Source organism: Mesocricetus auratus, unplaced genomic scaffold (assembly GCF_017639785.1).
Source record: "Mesocricetus auratus isolate SY011 unplaced genomic scaffold, BCM_Maur_2.0 Super-Scaffold_6730, whole genome shotgun sequence".
NCBI classification, from domain to species: Eukaryota; Metazoa; Chordata; class Mammalia; order Rodentia; family Cricetidae; genus Mesocricetus; species Mesocricetus auratus.
Window position 1 is genome coordinate 48,960,471 of NW_024429184.1, and position 22,370 is coordinate 48,982,840.

Below are 22,370 nucleotides of genomic sequence, written 5' to 3' on the forward strand. Positions count from 1 at the left end.
CTCCCCTTCCCCCCCTCCCTCCCACCCTATTGCCAAATCCTTCCACATAGGGGATATCTAGAGTCTGTCATTTTACTCTTGGTAGGGTCAAGGCACTCCCCTAAGAGTCCAGGCTGAGAGAGCATCTCTCTTTGTGCTATAGGCACATGAAGACAGTTTGTATACCAGGGATAGACACTGATCCACAGCTCAGGGCCCCATAGGTTGCCCAGGCCTTCTCACTGACACTCACATTTGGGGGGTCCAGATCAGTCCCATGCTGGCCTCCCCACTGTCGGTCTGGGGTCCAAGAGCACTCCCCTGTTCAGATCAGCTGTCTCTGCTGGTTTTGCCAGCCCATTCTTTGCCAATTTGCTCATCACTCCTCTCTCTCTGTCACTGGGTTCCTTGGGTTCAGTTCAGTGATTAGTTGTGTGTTTGCCTCTGCTTCCATCAGTCACAGGATGAAAGCTCCTGGATGGTTATAGACATCAAGTTCATTATCAGGAATGGGCATTCGAGGTGGTCTCTCCACTATTGCTTAGCTTGCCAATTGATATTATACCTTTAGATCACTCGAGGTCACTCTGGTGCCTGATCTGTCTTCGATCCTATGATTCCCTCTTCCCCCTATTCTACCCCCACCCCCTCAACTTCCTGTTCCCCCCAATTCTTAGTTAGTCCATATACTGATATCTCCCCATCTTCCCTGGTGGTTTAAATAAGAAATATTCTCTATACTCTAGGATATCTCAATACTTGGTTCCCAGGAGGTGGCACACTTTGGAGAAGTTTAGGTAGTATAGCCTTCCCAGAGGAAGTATGTCACAGGATGTGAGCTTTGATATTAAAAGCTCTTGTGATACTTTCAATTTCTTCTCCGTTTCATGCTCTCCACTGAGATTGTAGCTCTTAGCTTCCTGATCTGTCTTTCATGCCTCTCAGGTTTGATGGATACATATGAGTCTGGGAAAGCATGGCCAAATAAACCCTTTTATCTGTATATTGTTTTCAACATGCTGTGTCATGTTATCTACAGAATAGTAACTAATACAACTGACATCTCTCCCAACTTACTGTCAGACCTTCTGCTTCTTGTGCATGTAGATGGCAAAGGCACCAATTAACAGTAGCAGTTTGGATCCAAGAAGCACAGCTATAAGGACTTCAGTAGTATCTGATGTTTTGAGTTCTGGAAACGAAGTGACAGGAGAGACCATTAGAGAGGACACAAAGGGTTTATGATCAGAGAGCTTTACCTGTCCCATTTGTAGATCTCCATGCCCATCAAAGCTCTGAGGAGTTTGCATCTGTGTCCTTTCCCAGCTCTAATACTTCAAAGCAGAAGATATTGTATAAAAAGATTTCTAGTTTCCCTTTATTGTGAGCCTTTATCATTTATTGCAGAATTGGCAATTGATATTCTAGGTATCAACTCCGAATATTTGTTACTAAAATTTGGTTGCATATATAATATATACTGGGGGCTTTATATTCTCAAAAAAGCCCCAGGGAAAGGAAATTCCTTCTCACAGGGGCATCAGCAGTAAGAGCTACAGTCTCTGGGTCTCACACTACATAGCCTTAGCTTTCCCCTTTGATATAGCACTGAGAAACCCCCTTTAATTAGTTCTACAAGTCATATCCCCCTGAACATTTTACAAGTCACATTCAGGGGGAGATGTGAGGCGCTTGCCTAACTCTGAAAGATACGCAAGCCCTATTGTCAGAGAAGTGTTAAATGTGCCTGTGGATGTAAAAATTAGAAGTCTTGTGGAATAGGAAAAAAGTCAAGAACTTTTAGAAGAAGGAAATTTTGGAGACATTTTAGAAGGAACCTTGGGATAAGTTTTAGAAGGAACTTTTAGAGAATTCTTAGAACTCTAGAGAAAGTTTTAAGGAGAATTCTTAGAACTCTAGGAGAATTTCTAAGGAGAACTTTTGAAAGAGAATATTAAGAGAGAGCTTATAGAAGAAAAACTGTTAGAACTTTTAAGGAGAAATCTTAATGAAAGCTTTTGAGAGAGAACTTTTTGGGGAGAACGTTTCTTGAAGAATAAAGAGCCTCCATTGTTGAAGAATAAAGAGGCATGATGGGAATGCACATGTGAGCTGGTGGATTTCTTTTTGGCCCTCAGATTAGAACTTTTTATCAAGCCACTCACCCACCTGCTGTAAGTCATCTGCCTGATCCTGAGACCTTTGGCCCCACCATAGTTACCAAGATGTACTTCTAGAAAGATTCTGAAGGAGTTTATGCTTAATGCCGCATAGTGCTAGCTTTTATAAAAAAAAGCTTACACAAAGAAGCTATACTTCATGATAAATAAAAGACTCAGAGACAGATTTTATGGTTGAAGCTTCAAGCTGAAGTTCAGAAAAGCAAAGCAGCTGATCACTAGCTCTTACCTTCTATAGACTGAAAGGTGATCCTGGATCCACCAAACCCCAGATTGAAATCACAGACTACTGCTATGCTCTTCTCACAGTGGCTTGAGAATTCTGAGATTGACTATTGAATACCCTGCTCCTATCTTTTATATCTCTATTGAGAATTCTCTATTTAGTTCTGTACTCCACCTTTTAATTGGATCCTTCGCTTCTTGAGTTCTTCGTAAATTTTGGAGATTATCTCTCTGTCAGATGTGGGGTTAGTGAATATCTTTCCCATTCTGTGTACTGCCTGTTTGTCTTGTTGACTGTGTCCTTTGCCTTACAGAAGCTTCTTAGTTTCAGGAGGTTCCATTTGTTAATTGTCGATCTCAGTGTTTGTGCCACTGGTGTTGTGTTCAGGAAGTGATCTCCTGTACCAACTCGTTGAAGAGTATCTCCCACTTTCTCTTCTAAGAGTTTCAGTGTGGTTGTATTTATGTTGAGATCTTTGATCCATTTGAACTTAAGTTTTGTACAAGGCGATAAACATGGATCTATCTGCAGTCTTCTGCATGCCAGTACCCAGTTATGCCAGCATCATTTGTTGAAGATGCTTTCTTTTTTCAATTGTATAGTTTTAGCTTCTTTGTCAAAAATCAAGTGTTGATAGGTGTGTGGGTTAAAATCAGGGTTTTCAATTCAGTTCCATTGGTCTACCTGCCTATTTTTGTGTCAATAACAAGCTGTTTTCAGGACTATAGCTCTAAAATAGAGCTTGAAGTCAGGTACGGTGATGCCTCCTGAAGTTCCTTTGTTGTATAAGGTTGTTTTGGCTCTCTTGGGCCTTTTGTTTTTCCATATAAAGTTGGTTATTATTCTTTCAAGATCTGTGAAGAATTGTGTCAGAATTTTGATAGGGATTGCATTGAATTTGCAGACTGCTTTAGGCAAGATTGCCATTTTTATTATGTTGATCCTACCAATCCAAGAGCATGGGAGATGTTTCCATTTTCTGCTATCCTCTTTGATTTCTTTCTGTAAAGACTCAAAGTTCTTGATATACAGGTCTTTCACTTCCTTGGTTAACATTATCCCCAGATATTTGATGCTGTTTATGTCTATTGTAAAGGGTGATATTTCTCTGATTTCTTTCTCAGCCACTTCATCATCTGTATATAATAGGGCCATATATCTCTCTACTGCTGGGATTAAAGGTATGAGCTGCTATTTTTTATACTGATTCAATCTTGTACAGCCCTGGGTTGCCTTGAACTCAGAGAAATCCATCTGACTTTTTCTCCTGAGTACAGGGATTAAAAGTGTGGACCACCACTGCTTGATCTTTATAGCTTGAGGTTGACTTTGCTTTCTGAATCCTCAGGCAAGCTTTGATAAATCATAAATAATATATCACCCAGCAAACCTTCAAACTGATCCTTTTGTAAAGATTATTAACTTTTTGAAATTCAGTGAATTTCATGTTGCAATTACAGAGCCAAGTTTTCATGTGCCATATTCAGCTCTCTTAGTAGCCATACATCACCTCCATCTGTACTTTACATAAGAGTTTTGTGATCATTAAGTAACAATTCAGAATGTACAAGCAGAATATTAGTTTTCCTTTAGAATCTGTTAGCTTAGGAGAGCACTATCTTTCACCAACTCAGATGCCAAGCATGTTATCAGGTATCATCTGAAACCTCTAATTCTCTGCTGTGTTGTAAGACATCTTTTCTATGTTTCCCACAATGTAATGCAAAAATATCTTCACCTAACCAGCTTTCTTTGTTCTGTTCCTATAAAAATTGCTTAGAAATTTTTCCACAGTGGATAGTAACAATTCAAGGGGTAATACTTTGCTACCAAAATTTGTCTTGGATGCCAGATGCCTAGTGCTACTGTGTGGTGAGTCCTAAGTTTTATTTAAATTCTGTATGTATTTTTTCTAAAACTGAATACACACACTATCACATTGCTTCCTGGATGTTGTTGAACCATTTTAATATAGTATTTAAAAAACAAAATTGTGACTTCAAATTTTATTGAGCAATGGGACCTATAATGTTGAGGCAGAAATAAAACAGAAAGGATGGAAGCAGTATGTATGTATGGCTTGCTTCTCCACTAGACTTGCTTAAACATGACACATTTGTAGTAGCCATTCCTCTGCGACATTTCTTAGTAGCATACCATAATGAATGGAAACTAAAATGAAATGTTTGATGCTTACAAAGTAATTTGATAAATTTAATTCTATGAGGATAAAATGGTAAAGAGATTTGAAAGTCAATGAGAGAGGTGAGCTCAAGCCCCCACCTCATGACCCACTTCTGCTTGCCCACTCTGAGATTTCCTGGACTGGGGACAGCAGGCAGGTCAATTTGCTTCAGACTCACCAAGCAACTGCGTCTGCTCAAAGCACTGAACTAATCCAGCTCCCACCCAGCAGGAGGGGGGGGGAGAAGGGGTGCCTTAGACATGCCTGTACCCACCGTGAGACCGATCAGAGTATTTGACTTGCTTACACCCACCAGAAGAGAACTTGGACTGGTACCAACCAGGAGAGGAAGATACTGCACCTGTACCCATTGGAAGAAGGGATTTGAAGACGAAAATATAAGAACACATTCAACAACAGAAAAATCAATATGACACCACCAGAGTTCAGGGACTCTACACCTGCAAGACCTAAACATCCCAACACAGATGGAGTAGAAGAGAAGGATTTAAAAAAAAAACTTCATGAAAATGATAGAGACCCTAAAAAGGAAATGAGAACAGGAAATGAGAACATCTTTTAAAGAAATGGAAGAAGAGACAAACCAATAATTACAAGAAAAGATTCAAACAGTGCAAGGGTTGGAAGCTGAGATAGAGACAAAAAAACACAGTCTGAAGGAATACTGGAATTAGAACATATGGCTAAATGATCAATCAGATGCAAGCATAACAAACAGAATACAAGAGTTGGAAGAGAAAATATCAGGCATTAAAGATTCACTAGAAGAAATAGATTCATCAACCAAAGAAAATCCTAAGTCCCACAAATCCCTAACACAAAATATCCTGGAAATATGAGACACTATGAAAATGCCAAACCTAAAAATAATAAGTATAGAAGAAGATGAAGAAAACCAGCTCAAAGGAGCAGAAAACATATCCAACAAAATCACAGAAGAAAATTTTCCTAACCTAAAGAAAGACATGTCAATGAAAGTATAAGAAGCCTACAAAACACAAAATAGAGTAGACAACAAAAATGTCATCTTGGCACATAATAATTGAAACAAAAAAATCATATAGAATAAAGAAAAAATATTAAGAGTCAAGTAACACATAAAGGCAAACCTATCAGAATCACACCTGACTTCTCCATGGAAACTCTGAAAGCCAGCAGGTCCTGGATAGATATTCTACCAACAATAAGAGACCATGGATGCCAGCCCACATTACTATACCTAGAAAAACTGTAGATGGAGAAAACAAGGTATTCCATGACAAACCTGATTTAAACAATACATATCCACTAATCCAGCCTTAGAGAAAGTACTGTAAGGAAAACTCCAACCTAAGGAAGTGAACTACACTAAAAAAATGCAATAGGTAATCCCACTTTACCAAAACTCAAAGGAAAAACTGGGATAAATCCACAATGAATAACACCACCAGCAACAAATCAAAAACAAACAAGAATAAGCACTCAAAGGTCCTTAATCTCCCTCAATATTAATGGTCTTAATTTGCCTATAAAAACACACAGGCTAACAGAATGGATAGGAAGACAGAATCCAGCCTTATGCTGCATACAAGAAACACAACTCAACTTCAAAGACAGACATTACCTCAGAGTAAAGGGTTGCAATTAGATTTTCCAACCAAATGGATCCAAGAAACAAGTTGGTGTCACTATTCAAGTAGTTAACAAATTACACTTCAAACTAACATCAATCAAAAGAGATGAAAAAGGTCATTTCATAGTCATCACAGGATAAATCCATCAGGAAGAAGTCTCAATTCTGAACATCTATGACCCAAATACAAAGGCACCAATGTTTGTAAAAGAAGCATTACTAAAACTCAAATCACACATAAGAACTCACACAGTTATAGTGGGAGACTTCAACACCCCACTCTCCCCACTAGACAGGACCACCAGACAGAAACATACCGAACAAACAAAGGAACTAACAGAAGTAAAGTCCTAATTTGGTTTAGCAGACATCTATAGAACATTCCATGCAAACACAAAAGAATACACCTTCTTCCCAGTACCATATCGAGCCTTCTCTAAAACAGATCACATACTTGGCAACATAGCAAACCTCAACAGGTACAAAAAAATTGGAAAAACCTCCTGTATGTTGTCGGATCACCCAGGTTTAATTATAGAATTCAACAACAACACAAATTTCAGAAACCATACAAACATATGGAAACTGATCAACACACAATTGCAACATCCCTAGGTCAAGGAAGAAATAAAAAAAATACTTCCTAGAATATAATGAAAATGAAGACACAACATATCCAAACTTATGGGAAACTTTGAAACAATACTAAGAGGAAAGTTCATAGTACTAAGTGCTCACATGAAGAAACTGGAGAATTGTCAACTAGAAAATTAACAGCACAACTGAAAGCTATAGAACAAAAAGAAGCAAACTCACCCTGGAAGAATAGATACCAGGAAGTAATCAAACTGAGGGCTGAAATCAATAAAGTTGAAACAAAGAAAATAATACAAAGAATCAATATAACAAAGAATTGATTATTTGAGAAAATTAACAAGACAGACAAACCTTTATCCAAACTAGCCAAAAGGCAGAGGGTGAGAACATGCAAATTAACAAATCAGGAACATTAACAACAGACACTGTGCAAATCCAGAGAATCTTCAGGTCATACTTTGAAAACCTGTATTCCACAAAATTCAAAAATTTAAAGGAAATTGACAATTTTTTAGATAGATTTCATTTACCAAAATTAAATCAAGAGCATATAAGTAATTTAAACAGTCCTATAACACCTAAGGAAATAGAAGCAGTCATTAAAAGCCTCAACCAAAAAAAAAAAGCCCAGGCTCACATGGCTTTAATGCAGAATTGTACCCAAAATTCAAAGAGGAGCTAATTCCAATACTCCTCAAAGTGTTCTACAAAATAGAAGCAAAAGGTTCATTGCCAAACTCTTTTTATGAGGCTACAAGTACCCAAGCCACACAAAGATACAACCAAGAAAGAGAACTACAGACCAATATCACTCATGAATATTGTTGGGAAAATATTCAATAAAATACTGGGAAACTGAATCCAAGAACACATCAGAAAAATCATTCACCATGGTCAAGTAGGCTTCATCCCAGTGATGCAGAGATGGTTCAACATATGAAAATCTATCAATGCAATCCACAATATAAACAAACTGTAAAAGAAAAACCAAATGATCATCTCATTAGATTCTAAAAAGCCTTTGACAAAATCCAACACCCCTTCATGATAAATGCCCTGGAGAGATCACGGATAACAGGAATACACATGAATACAATAAAAGGATATTGCAGTAAACCAACAGCCAACATCAAACTAAATGAAGAGAAATTCAATGTGATTCCTCTAAAACCAGCAACAAGACAAGGGTGTCCAGTCACTCCATATCTCCTCAATATTGTACTTGAAGTTCTAGCTAGAGCAATAAGACAGCAAAAGGAGATTCAAGGGGATACAAATAGGAAAAGAAGTCAAGCTTTCACTATTTACAGATGATATGATAGTTTACATAAGTGACTCGAAAAACTCCGCAAGGGAACTCCTAGAGCTGATAAACACCTTCTGCAAAGTGTCTTGATACAAGGTTCACTTAAGGAGAAATCTTAAAAAGAGCTTTTGAGACAGAAAATTTTGGGAAGAACATTTCTTGAAGAATAAAGAGCCTCATTCTTGAAGAATAAAGAGCCATGACGGGAATGCATGTGTGAGGTGCATGATTTTCTTTTGGCCCTCATATTAGGACTTTTTAAGAAGCCCCTATTCTGCCTGTTGTAAGCCTCCTGCCTGAACCTGAGACCTTTGGCACTGCCACAGGTAACCAAACTGTCCTAGAGAGATTCAGTAGGTATTTGTACTTAATGCCATATAGTGCTAGCTTTTTATTTTATTTTATTTTGGTTTTTTTGAGACAGGGATTCTCTGTATTGTTTTAGAGGCTGGCCTCGAACTCATTGAGATCCACCTGCCTCTGCCTCCCAAGTGCTGGGATTAAAGGCATTCACCAACAACACCCGGCTTAGTGCTAGCTTTTAAGAACAGAAGTTTTTCACAAAGCAGCCAAACTATAGCATGATAAATAAAAGACCCAGAGGCAAATATCACAGTTCAAACTTCAAGCTGAAGATCAGAAAAGCACTACCACTAGCTCTTACCTCTAATTTAGACTGAAAGGTGATCCTGGTTCCACTAAATCTCAGACTGCAATCCCAGAAGATTATGCTTTCCTCAAATTGGCTGGAGAATCCTAAGTCTGACTACTGAAGATCCTGCTTCTATCTTTTATATCTCTCTCATGCTGGGATTAAAGCTGTGAGCTCTGTTACTCTTTTAGATTCATTCAATACTGTGTAGCCATGGGTGGCCTTGAACTCAGAGAGATCTATCTAAATTTGTCTCCTGAGTCCAGGGACTAAAGGTGTGTGCCACCACTGCTTGGTCTCTATATCTTGGGGTTGACTTTGCTTTCTGAATCCTCAGGCAAGCTTAACTTGGAAGCAACCTAGATGTCCCTCAACCGAAGAGTGGATAGAGAAAATGTGGTACATCTACACAATGGAGTACTATTCAGCAGAAAAAAATAATGGAATCATGAGATTCGCAGGCAAATGGATGACACTAGAAGAAACCATCCTGAGTGAGGTAACCCAGTCACAAAAAGAGAAACATGGCATGTACTCTCTCATATATGGATTTTAGACATAGATCTGGGGAGTGCCAGCCTACAATCCTATGGCCAGAGAGTCTGGGAAACAGAAACTACATTTAGTGGCTGGTTAAGTACTGAGCTGAACTCAAGAAAGCCAGTATCAGAGAGGGAGGACTGATGATCAAAGGGATTAAGACTGGGCTGGTTTAACCCCCAGAAACAGCTGACCAGACAAAGGTTAACTCTTGAATCCCAGGCATCAGCCTGGGAATCCAGCAGGGGACTGATCAAGACCCCCTGAATCTGGGTGTCAGTGAGGAGGCCTAGGTAATCTATTGAGCCTTGGGCAGCAGATCAGTACCCATACCAAGTATACACACGGACTTTGGACTCCCATAGAACAATGTGAGGTGCACTCTCACCCTGAACTCTTGGGGAAGGGTCTAGGCCCTGCCCTATATGAAATGACAGACTATGGACACCCCCATGGAGGGTCTCACCCTCCCTGGGGGAATGAGGGAATAACGGGGGGGGGGATGGAGGGAGGGCACGGGAGGAGGGGAGGGAAAGGGAGAGGGACCTCGTACTGACTTGTGAAGCAACCTTGTTCCTTATCTAAATTTAAAATGGAAAAAATATTAATAAAAAAATCATAAATATCACCACATGGAAACTTCAAACTGATCCTTTTGTTAAGATTATTCACTTTTTGAAATTCAGTGAATTGGAGAGATTGGCAGGTTGTAATTCCTAAGCCAAGTTATCATGGACCATATTCAACTCTCTTAATAGCCATATATCACCTTCTTCTGTACTTGTCATAATAGATTTGTGATCTTTAGTTAAATAGTTTGGAATGTACAAGCAGAATATTAGTTTTCCTTTAGAATCTATTAATGTAGGAGATTACTAGCTTCTACCAACCCAGATACTAAGTATTGTATTAGATACCATCTGAAACCTCTAATTCTTTGCTGTGTTGTAACACACCTTTTCTGTTTCCACCAATGTAATGGAATCATGGATGGACTTATGGTTTCCTTTTTTCTGTTCATACAAAAAGTGCATAGAAAATTTTCCAAAGTAAAAGGGAAATACTTTACTAGCAAAATTTTACTTGGATACTGTTGATGACTTTGCTCCCAGGCACCTTAGATTTCCCTTTTGTATATTAATTAGATCAGATCACATGGTTTCAGGGCAAGAGCTCAATAAATCTATTGCTTCCCCATACCTAGATTCCCTGTCTATAAAACTGATGATTCATTGGGGGGACTGATGAAGGGAAGAGATCACACCAAATCTAAAGCGGCATGTAGTAAGTGTGGAGTCAGGATCTGGATACATAGATATTTGTCCATTATAGCAAAACTGGAGGAAATGAGGCAACTGTTAGGATCACTCACAGTCATTTATACTCCCAATGCATGCTAAACTACAGGTCCTTATGAGACCTGTCAGAATTAATCTCAGGATATAGCATAGGTCACTGAGGACTCAGATGTTCATGGAAAAATGTAAAATGGAATAGAGAGGGGGAGATACTGAAAATGAAGGTGATGAACATGAGGATTTAACAAATGTTAGGTAAAAAAGGCAAGAGACAGGATGCTACGGTAGGATGATGACTTCCTTTCTCCACTATTTAATATGTGTAAATGTTACCAAATAATGGATAGATGTATGAAGTCTGTGAGAAGTTGTCAATGAAAGCTGACTTTAAAGTTCTACTTAGTTTATAGATATTTGAATTATCACACAAGTGAAATGATGCATTTGGCATTAAAAAGGGATGAAAAATTTACAAACAGCAAAGAAGCTGGGGTGCAGACACACTAGATATGCTGCCAATACCTTGTTCTTTCTGCTGTGTACTGATTGCCAATGTATGCAATTTTAGGATTGGTGGTTGTCCATCATGCTCAACTTGGCACGTGAGGATGGTGTCCTCCTCATGGGCAGACATTTTCACCAAGAACAAGCTGGTCCAGCTGTAGGTTCCATCCTTGTTTACTGTGATGGTAGAAGGGTATTCTGTCCTTGATATTTTTCCATTCTCTAACCAGGTCAACTGGAGCCTCGAAGGGTAGAAATCCTTCACCTGGCAGGTGATACCTATCTGATTCCATATCATTGATTGCTGCTGGCTGATTTCCACAGTGGGAGGAACTGAAACAGTAGAATGAGAAGTTGAGACTTCAGAGCCTAAGCACAGAAAGAGCCCAAAGGATAAGCTGAAGTATGGAGGAACCATTCCTTTTACATCATCATGGGGACCAGATGATAGTTTGTGTCAGAGGAGACCCTAAACACAGCTGCTAACATGTAGTTGCACAGGCTGAGTGTCACAAAAAGTGAAATCAAAAAGCATAAATCCCAGGTGCACTGGGAAAGCAATAACAACCATAAAATGCATAAAAATGAAAAGAAATCGGGGTGTGGCCCATTATCAGTACAGCTATAATTTCTTCTGTTAAAATAAATACAATTTCCTTTATGTACTGATCATAGTCTATGATCCCCACTTTGTGCATGAATGGTTGCTGGGAACTTTGGAACAAACCATTTTGAACAGATATGAGCTTGAGCAGGGATTCAGAGTTATTTACCTCGGATGATGTCAGACAAGTTGGCAGTCCCAAGAAGAGGACCTCCTTTCAAAGTGACATGGGACACCTCGCAGATAATCTGAGAGTGTATGTCCCTAGTTCCCAGCACCACCTGGGCTGTGCTGGAGATATTGTAGGAGGTGCTTTCTCCTTTGGGGTCCACAGTAGTTTGGATGTGAGAGAGTTCATTTCCATTTTTGAACCACTTCAGTGTGATGCTCCGAGGGGAGAAGCCATGGGACTTGCATATGAATCTCACTGTCTGTTCAGGAGTAACTCTGGCTTCAGGGCCCAAGACCACAGGAGGAGATGGCTTAGCTACAAAAGAGCATGTAGACAAGGCTGTGATTGTGGTGGCCACCAATGATGACATAACATTGTGAGGAACCTTCTTAGATACTATCACCTTTGTCATCACTTATTATGGTCATGAGATCAATACAAGAGCTTCAGCGACACTAAGAAACTGCTCTACAAGGGTCATAGCTGTGTCCCAGACACAGACCTTAACTATTTATCCTCTTTGTTTTGTAATTTTTTTTATTGTTTTGGCAGGGTTTGTCCTGGTTCTTCTGTGGTATCCCTTGTTCTTTTGTCTCCACAGTTTAATAAATATCCCCAGAGGTCAACAAGGAAGAGCAAGACCAGGTAGACATCTCAGCCTGGGCAAAGGAAGACAATTGCCAATGTATTTTATATTTTCTGTCATCTGCCCCTGCTGGCTTCCTCTGGCAACTTTGCAAATTTAGGGAAAATGTTTACAGATTTATAATGGTAGTATCCCAGGAAATAAATGACATTACAGAAGGACCACAAAGCTGGGACCCTTCCTGCTCTGCTCAGTTGTTTGTTTTTTTCCTTTTACCTACATGTTAGTAGGTGTCATCTGTGCCATGTCTGAATTTAAAATTGAGAGCTTACTAGTCTACATCTCTAATAGTTTGAGGTTTAAAACAGTGATTACCCTCTGCAGAGGATGACAGAGGTAGTTTGTTTCCTACTTTTTAATCATAAGAGACACAATAAGAAGCCTGTTGAGCAGACAGAATCACTCTCTGGTTAAAAGCACATATATGGGTGCATAGTGGGAGGAAGGCAGTGTCCTCTGTAGATACCTTATGCTGAAATTATTATGTGTAACAGTCTGCATTTGGAAATATCATACATATTTGTATTTGTATATATGTGACCTCTTATCAAACGTTCATCAAACCAGGAGTGTAAACAAGTGTTATTTGAAATCAGTCTATCCAAACATAAGCACAGATGACATCCCTACAGGTTTGAGGGACCAGTCACTGTTTATTAGGAGTTTCTGCCTGTCTTGACATTGCCCAGTTGCCAATGCATGGGGGTGAACCAGTTATACAGACCAAATGACAAAGCTCATCTCACACCCAGCAGGTGATTAATTTGAATCCTGATATTTATCTAATGACTATTAATGTCTTTTTTTCTTAAAAACTGAATAAAACATCTCCATAGAGAGATGAAATTGAAAGTAGAATCTCATGCCTAAATATATGCTAGCAAATCCTATGCATTACTGCAGTTGTTACTAGATGTGACATCATATATTTATTCTTTGCCACTGTTAGTTGCAACAAAATTCATAAAGGCATAATACGACATGTCTCTAGACTTTTCTTACATCTACTCTAAGCAACCTATGTAAAGAGCAGAGCCTCTATATCAGTGGTTCTCAACCTTCCTAATGCTGTGCCCCTTTAACACAGTTCCTCATGTGGTAGTGACCCTCATCCATAAAATTATTTTGTGGATGTTTCATGAGCATAAGTTGTACTATTATAATTCATCATATAAAGATCCGACATGTGACCCTTGTGAAAGTATTCTTTAATCAGCAGAGGGGTTGCGATCTACAGATTTAGAAACACCTTTATACCCCTACATCTTCTTCTTAGTGATCTCAATAAGCTGGTCATTGGGTTTTACAGTGTCCAGCAACTGCTCCATAGGGGCTAATTATAGAGAACAGATGATCATGAGATGGTTGAAGAACAGAGTTCATGACATACTGTGTCATTAAGGTAGAGTTCTGAGTGAAAGAGAGAAATGTCTGGCCTCAGAATTTTTTACTGTAATCTTGTGCAATATAGGGAAGTTGTGTCATGAGATTGGAGTTGAAAAGGGTTTTGCCTTGGTTGGATCTTAGGGACCATGGGGGTCTCCTCCTTGAAAAATGTAACAGTCACATTATTTGGATTTTAGGATATTGTGTGCAGCAGGCTGGGCCCTGCTACTTTGAAGCATAAGGGATTGTCATGACTCAGCTTGGTGGCCTAACAGCTCTATCAAGGGAGTAATCACAGACATCTTCTGTTGTTTCAGAAAAATGTATCTCAAGGGATTTCAAACTCAAGCTATATATCAGTGCATTTTTGAGTTTTTGGTATTTTAGATGCCAAAATCCATAAAGACCAATTAAAGTAACATGAATCTGGGATTTCTCTCATTTTCCCAAGTTATTCCAAAGAGAAAAGAGCAGCCAGGTTGAAGCCACCAACTCCCACCCTCACTTAATTGATAACTAAGTCCTGGAGAGGGAAAGTGAAAATCTAAGCTCACATGGTTTCTGAGTAAAAAAGCCATAAGGTGAAATATTTCCTACATGTCAGCAGCTTCTCTAAGTGTGTTATATGACCTCATTCCTTCAGTAACGCAAGTCTACATAGTAGGCTATCAGGAAGAGGGTATCATGTGAGGCCCCTGTGTGGTGTAAGGATGAAGCCACTCCTCTTGTCCCTCTCTGTTGAGGTGAGGGGGTTGTGAGAAAACTTGCAACACCACACCTAGGAAGGAAAATGATAATATCCTTATAACTAATTCATCATCAAATTCAGCAGGCCTCCTCCAGGGAGGAGTTTAATATGTGTTACATTCATTTATGCTGTGGAATTTTGTTTAATGATGCAAAGATGTGTTGCATTATTGATTATGCTTACCTCTGTAAAGCTGTGTTACTTTGCCTGTCTAAAATATCTGATTGGTCTAATAAAGAGCAAAATAACCAATAGCTAGGCCGGAGAGAAAAATATGTGGGACTAGCAGGCAAAGAGAATAAATAGGAAGAGAAATCTAGGCTAAAGAGAAGGGGGACATGAGAAAGGGAGAAGAAGAAAAATACTCCAGGGGCCAGTCACACAGCCATACAGCTAGCAATGGAGTAAGAAGGAAACAAAGATACAAACAATGACATCATGAAATTTGCAGACAAATGGAGGGAACTACAAAAAATCATCCTGAGGTAACCCAGACTCAGAAAGAAAAGCATGGTACTCAAAAGTAGACAATATGTTTAAAGCAAAAAGATAACCAGACCATAACCCATAGTTTCAGAGCTACAAGTTAACAAGGAGGACCCTAAGAGGGACTCAATGATCAACCTGGAGATAAATGGGATATCCTTGTTTAACTTGGGGTGGGGGACAGTAAAGAGGAGGGGATGGGGGGTGAGAACATAAGGGAATGGGATGGTCAAGTTGGGGGAGGGATGAAGTTGGACAGCAATGAAAGAAATTTTGATAGAGGGAGCCATTATGGGGACATGTAGAAACCTGGCGCTTGTATAATTCCCAAGAATCCGCAAGGACGACCCCAGCTAAGAATCCTAGTAATAGTGCAGAAGGTAACTGAACCCTGTAATCAGAGTGCTGAATGCCCTAACTGTCATCATAGAGCCTTCATCCAGTAACTGACAGAAGCAGATGCAGTGATCCATGGTCAAGCACCAGGCCAAGCTCCAGGAGTCCAGTCAAAGAGAGGGAGGACAGATTATATTAGCATGGGGATAGGGTTAATGTCAGTATGGGGAAACCTACAGGGACAGCTAAACCAAGCTCTTGGAAACTCACAAACTCTAGACCAACAGTTATAGAGCCTGCATGGGACCACGCTTGATCCTCTCCATGTGGGAAACAGTTGTATGGCTTGGTCCATGTGGGGGGATCCTGGCAGTGGGACCAGAATCTGCCTTCTTGCAGCCCTTTTCCTATGGTGGGATGCCTTATTCGAGCTTAATGCAAAGTGAAGTGTGTTTGTCCTGCCTCAACTTGATGCACCAGCGTTTGTTGACTTTCAATGAGAGGCTTACTCTTTTGGAGGGGTGGTGAGTGGGTGGTGGGTAGGGTGTAGGTAGGGGATGGTGGTGGGAGGAGAAACTGTTTTGCATGTAAGATAAGAAAATAAATAAATAAAATTGTTTCTATGAGATGGAAGCCCAAATACAAAACATAGTCAAAGAGAAATGGGATAATTTAAGTTAGAAAATCTGGCTAGAAACAAGCCAAGTTATGACCTAAGAACAGGACTCTGGGCATTTATTTGGGAGCTGGGTGGCAGGACCCCAAAGAGTAGAAAACCAATTACAGGCATATGTTTTGCTGCCAGGACTAAGGCTATAGCATTGATTTAGTGGTCACAAATTGAAAGAAATGAAACACTCATGATCTGGGATCTGAATTAGTATATCTCCAGCTGCTGAGCTATGATGCTTTGTTTATATGGAGAAACAGTTCTCAGTTCTAGTGTGGCTGACATTTGGGTAGCTTTCCCATTACTACTATTAGCATCTGAATGTGAGGAACATCTTGAAACCTTGGCGATCTTGATGATGAATGAAAATGCTGGATAATTTTCAGAAATTCTGTCCCAGCATCTCTTATGCACTAGACTCCTATATGGATATGGTGTCCTTTGCATGAACAGCAAGAAACTGGCCTGCAGTCAGATGTGGGTTCAAGGCCAGATCCCATCACTAACTGGCTATGTGATTATGGACAGGGTTCAGTCAAACTGGGCTCAAACATGGCTGTGCCTCATAATCGGACTGTCCTTTGTGCTATAAAATTACCAAAATCAAGACCAAGAATTAAGACTTCAGTTCTATGTCAGGACGTTCAAAGTGAATGTCCTGATGCCTTTGCTGGTGATTAGAGATCATCTATGTGGTGACTAACTCCAGGTCTTAAGTCTACATTGCCCAGAACCTTCAGTGTCTATGCAAGTAAAATAAAAAAAAATGTTTCCAGACAGACCCAAGACAAAGGGTGAAATATTCCGCAGTGAATGTGGGCATATACAGTAGGATGTCAGTGTGCTGTGGATGAAGAGAAAATGAGAAAAGCAAACTGTGTCCTGGCCTTGTCACTTTCTGCCTTGATTTGCTTCTTGGGTAAAGAGCTCTTGCTTGCCTGCTTCTTGCCATCTCATTTGACATCTGGAGTAGAACCTGGCACACACTAGTTCCTAGGTTGTTTGGGAAGAAAGAGAAGAATTAATCAGGTGAGGTAATACATTCTGGAGGCAGTAGCCTAGGTTTGACCCTGTCATTGAACATGGCATCAGCTATCTTTATGAAGCCACTAGACTGGGCCAGATAAAGAAAGATAAGCATTGTGAGGCAGACAAGGGTACAGATTTACCCCAGTTAACAGAAGTGGCAGCTTTAGCAAACAGCATGTCTGTCTACTCCTATACTTTTTTTGGTCCACAGTTGGGGTAAATTCACCCTATAAACAGGAGGGTCACTTACAGGCTCGCTTCTTCCTTGTTGCTCACAGAATCTTGGACACATGCTGAGCTCTTGGGGATATGAGGGGTGAGGAGGACAATGCAGTACTCACCAAGCACATACAACACTGTGCCTCTCCCAGACTGAAGCTCCTTGTCAGCTTCTGCTCTGAGGAGCTTCACACAGTAGTAGGTACCAGCATCGGCAGGTGAGACATTACTGATGCGGATGGAAAAGTCCAGGTTGTTTCTCTTTGTAACATCTGTAAGATTTGTGATTCTGGGGAACGTCTCTCCTGTGAAACTATATATGAGATGCCTACTCTGTCCTGTACCCCTGAACCACTTAACGGGCCCCACAGGAAGCAGAGAGGTCACAGTGCAGTTCAGAGTGGCTGACTCTCCAGCAGCAACAGAAACTGATGGCTCAGGCTGAATCACCTTCAGCTCCCGTGTAGCTGCTCCTGCAGGAAACATCGGTTAGTGCTCATCATGATGAAAACCCACAGGTTGCTCTAGTTTGTGATCAAATACTGTTTCTCACTAGAGCATACCATACACATGATCACAGTTCCTCCATATTGGTCCTCTAACACAAGGATATAATGGATGAGGAAACTGAATCACAAAGACACTGAGTATTTTGATTGAAGCCCAAATTCTGTTTGGAATTCTCATGTTTCATCCAGTGTCTGTTTTATTTTCATTTTCTGTGAATATGGCATGAGGCATTTTTATGTAATAGTCATAGGTGTGATTATGTGACTGTTCCGACCAGTGAGATGTGAACATAGTGCTAGGTATATTTAGTGAGATGGACATTTGATTTTTACAAGATTATTTGGGTCAGGCCTGCTGCTCAAGTTGGAGGTGTTTACCAGACTGAATGAAAATTTCACAGAAAGCACCCAATGTAAAAGAACATGCACATTAACTAGAGAAATAAAACATCGCTTTATGTTACCAGTTACAAAAATATGTATTATGCTCACATTAATTATCTGATTAATTTAAATGTGTGTAAGTATTTTCTTCCATTTATGTCTGTGCACCAAATGCACACATACTGGTCAAGGAAGCTAGAAGAGGGTATCAGAGCCTTGGAACTGACATTATGTACAGTTCTAAGTCATCATTGAACCTGGGTCCTGTGGAAGAGCAGCAAGTGGTTTTAATCCCTGAACCATCTCTCCAGACTCAGCATTATATTAACTTTAAGGATAATATAAGACATTCCTATAAAGTTTGTGGTTTGACACATCAGAAACACTGATTCATGCTTTGGAGGTCAGAAGTTCTAATTTGGTGTAATAAGGAGATATCACAGGGTCACAGCACCTACCCTCTTGGAGGCCCTGATTACCTTGCACATGGTGTGGTCTCCTGGCTATACTCCCTGTAGTCACCTGTCTTGCTATCACAACACCCTACTTGCTCAGTAACTCTGAGTCCCATAACCTTGACAGTTCTGCCTCCTTCTTGCCTAGACATTGATGATCTTGTTGGTGTACTGTATAGTACTCACTGCACTACACTAATGAACCAAAACTATACAGCATCCATTTGAGATATGAAAAGAACAAAGGGAAAGTATGAAGAAGCACTAAGAAAATAAAGACTCTAAATAGCAAAATATAACACCAAATGAGAGAAACTGAGAAGGAATCAAATCAATTGAGGATTCAAGGAGTATATACCTTATTAGCCCAATGGACAGGGTCCACAGTTGATGTAGCAGTTTCCAGAAAAACAAACAAACAAAAAACAAACAAATCCTAAAATTATGGATATAGATACTGCAACATTACTCAGTCAGCACAGCAGGGGCACAATAAAGAGGTCCAATAAAGGGAAGCAATTAAGAATTTGAAGTGCATTTACAAGATTATTGAAAAAAATTCTGCTTTCTAACACTTGCCTGGTTTGTTAAAATATAAGAACTACAAATGCAACAAACTGAACTAATTCTGTGTGAGATAAATTCAGAAAGACTCACACCAGCACACACTAGAATCTATCAGACAAATTAGAGTAGTCAGAGAATGCTGAGAACAGGTTAAAGCATAACTCATTATATCCTACTAAATGTTGTGAACACAGCTCTTATAATAAATGTCAATATCCAGGGAGCAATGAAATAGTGTGTGTATTCACAGTTCTAGAGAAATGCATCCAGATTTTAAGTATACTAAGGATTACACACATAGCAGCACTATAGGTACAACAACAGGGAGTAAAAATTTGAGTTCATTATAACAATATCAGCCATGGGGGAATGCTAATTGACTTTTCTTCGGTTGAAATAAAGGATTCCAGAGAATAAGGTGCAGTTTAAAAGACAATACAACCCTGGCTGTATGGTGAATTTTAAAGTTTCATAAAGTATCCTGTGTTCTATCTTCAACTTAGCTGTTTCATAATAGTGGCTCTAGTCTTCTACCTTCATAGCTTTAGGGAAGGTCATACACCTGGAGCTGCTAGGAAGACTGGGGAATGGGATCAGAACTCACATCACTGTTATGTCTCAAACAAGAATATCTAATGTGGAAAATCAGCTTCCCTAGATAACTGAAGCCAAAAGCCAAAAAGGAACTTCATAAAATTAAAATCTTGTGTAATGAGAGAATGCAAAATCTAGAAAACATGTGGATAATCTTAGAATACTTACTGATTAAAAAATGAAATATGTGAAAAATAATGGAAGTGGATTACAACATATGAGCCTATGCAGTAATTTATATTTTGGAGAAGCTATGTACACCAATTATATAAGTAATCTTGTCAAAGTTCTATAATTTGTTCCATCTGGAAATCCAAAATCTATAATAAATTTATAGACTAAAATTTTTGTTAGAAAATGCCATAAAGATTAAAAAGATTAATTAGCTTTGGACTAAGATAACATACGTTCAGAATTTGAAAAATGTAGTAACTCTCAAAAATTCGTGGACTGATTTAATATAGTATTTAAAACTTCAAATTTTATTCATTAATGGAACCTATAGTATTGAAACAGAAGTAAAACAGGTAATAGAGAAGTAGTATGTATGGCCTGCCTGTCCAGTAGACCTGCTTAAACATGACACATTTGCAGTAGCCATTCCTCTGCAATATTTCTTATTAGCATAGATGCTCTAACTTAATGAATGGAAACTAAAATGAAATAATGGTTTTGTCACTTACAAAGTAGTTTGATAAATTTAATTCTATAAAGGTAAAATGACAAGTATGGGGAGATTTGAACGTCAGTGTCACCTGTCCAGGACCCACCTCATCTCTCAGAAAGAACTAAATCAGTAGTCATCTGGTCTTTGAGGCAGCCAACTATGGGACAGGGAAGGAAGTTATCAAGGGAGAGACTAGAACCTTGTTTCTCTGGGATGAGAGCATAGAAATCTGAACTAAGTGTCCTGACAACAGTAGAATCTGCTTTGCAGAGTGAATTTGTGCATCTCTTCTAACTTGGTTTGCATTGTGTGAGTGATCATAGCTAGGGGAAGCATCCAGTCCTTACAGGCTTCAGCTGCTTTATGGAGACCAGCTGGAGTCTGCACAGTAGCTTTGTTAGGGAGAAACTCCATCCATCTTATTATCTGTTCCATGCCCAGAGCCCAGGTTACAGTAGCTGTGTGCTATCTAAGCAAGGGAAGTGTTGCTGACATCACACAAGTAGGTTGTAGAAAGTCAGTTCTTCATATCCTCATCTATGAGTCCACAGAAACACAGGACACTAGCACAGGGGTTGCAGCAGTGACGTACCTCATATTGTGACTGTATTGGAACAGGGTCCTTAAAGAGCTATAGGTCAATTGAGGTCATTCAGGTGCTAATTAATCCAAACTGACTGGAGAAGACCCACAGAGACAAGCTGAGGCAAGGTCATGTATGAACACAGAAGGAGAAGGTACAATTTACCACAGAAGAGGCATCATGGAAGATGAAAAAATAATAGTACAGCCTCACATAGCAGCACAGGGGGGGGGGGACTGAGGTCAGATGGGGAAGGAACTGGAAGACAGAGGACAGAGGACAGAGGACAGAATGAGGAACCTAACTGAGAAGGAATGGTGACTGGTCATTGCCAGGGACTCTTCACCCACAGCCCTGTCACTGCCTGCATGTGAGGCTCAGTGTCTCACTAAGTGAGCAGAGAGCTCATGCTGGGACAAGAGCAGTTCCACCAGCTGCTTTGCAGGTGACTTCTTGGCTCTGGTGGGCCTCAGAGTTACAGTGGGATTCTGCTGAGAAGAATTTTGTCAGATGACATAGTAGAAATGACTGTTTCTGAAGCATTATCTGAGAGGATGCTTTTACCCACCTGTCACAACTGGTGTAATCTCAGAGCAGAGCTGAGGAGTTTGGCTGTTGACCCTCAGACAATGTTTGACCTTCCCTCCTGAGGCAGTCCTTGTACTTACCTGAAGTCCTTTCATTCCACTGAAAGGGGTAAACAGGCAGAGAGATGAGTGTACTCCTGGGAAATGCTCACCTGTGAGTCCCAGTAGTATGGTCAGCAGCAGGACACTGTGTGGAATGCGTGGCCAGAAGTCAACATTCAGCATGTTGAGAGCTAAGGAGCTTTCTCAGCCCAGTGTCTATGTTGGAGAGATCACAGGTTCTGATCTGCAGAGGAAAGAGATGCTGTGCCTTACTCTGAATAAAGGATGTGACTGTGTTATGGTGAAACAGGAACCATATCCGTTGTTTTGAAACAGAGACACAGTGTTTCAGACAGCCTTAAGGGTGGAGTTACTCATTTTCAGAAGAACTCAGGTAAGTCTAGGAAAAGTAATCCCTTCTTCTCTGGGTTCTATATTGTATCCATTTGTTCTCAGAATATTTTCTCTTAGTTCAACACCAACTGTAATTCAGGACATAACAATTTTTCCAAACACCTATTTCTAAAACCCTTCCTGTTGATTTGAGGCCCATTCCTTCCAGTGTCACTTGGGAATTCTCACTTAA

The 22,370-nt window shown here is 39.9% G+C and overlaps 1 protein-coding gene across 2 annotated transcripts; it reads right to left on the reverse strand.

Moving 5' to 3' along the window:
• Nucleotides 1-393: 393 nt before the first annotated feature.
• On the reverse strand, nucleotides 394-22,063 carry LOC101843190 (signal-regulatory protein beta-1). Of its 2 annotated transcripts, none has more exons than XM_040741369.1 (6): nucleotides 21,895-22,063; nucleotides 17,519-17,869; nucleotides 11,874-12,191; nucleotides 11,119-11,433; nucleotides 1,057-1,171; nucleotides 394-453 (listed from the first exon to the last, which is right to left on the reverse strand). In XM_040741369.1, exons 1-5 carry the CDS (start codon nucleotides 21,965-21,967, stop codon nucleotides 1,059-1,061), a joined length of 1,170 nt encoding a protein of 389 aa, XP_040597303.1. In that variant the 5' UTR covers nucleotides 21,968-22,063; the 3' UTR covers nucleotides 394-453; nucleotides 1,057-1,058. The 2 variants fall into 2 exon arrangements, with proteins under 2 accessions (XP_040597303.1, XP_040597302.1); XM_040741368.1 differs by having other exon boundaries at nucleotides 397-453; nucleotides 1,065-1,171.
• Nucleotides 22,064-22,370: the final 307 nt, after the last annotated feature.

Excerpts from the sequence above, each read along its gene's own strand:
- LOC101843190 (XM_040741368.1), bottom strand. The coding sequence starts at position 21,967 with ATGCTGAATGTTGACTTCTGGCCACGCATTCCACACAGTGTCCTGCTG. Across the intron at positions 12,192-17,518 it reads CACAGTGTTGTATGTGCTTG|CTAAGCCATCTCCTCCTGTG; the intron begins GTGAGTACTGCA and ends GCTCTTTTGTAG. Across the intron at positions 454-1,064 it reads ACATGCACAAGAAGCAGAAG|GAGCTTTCATCCTGTGACTG; the intron begins GTCTGACAGTAA and ends ATAACCATCCAG.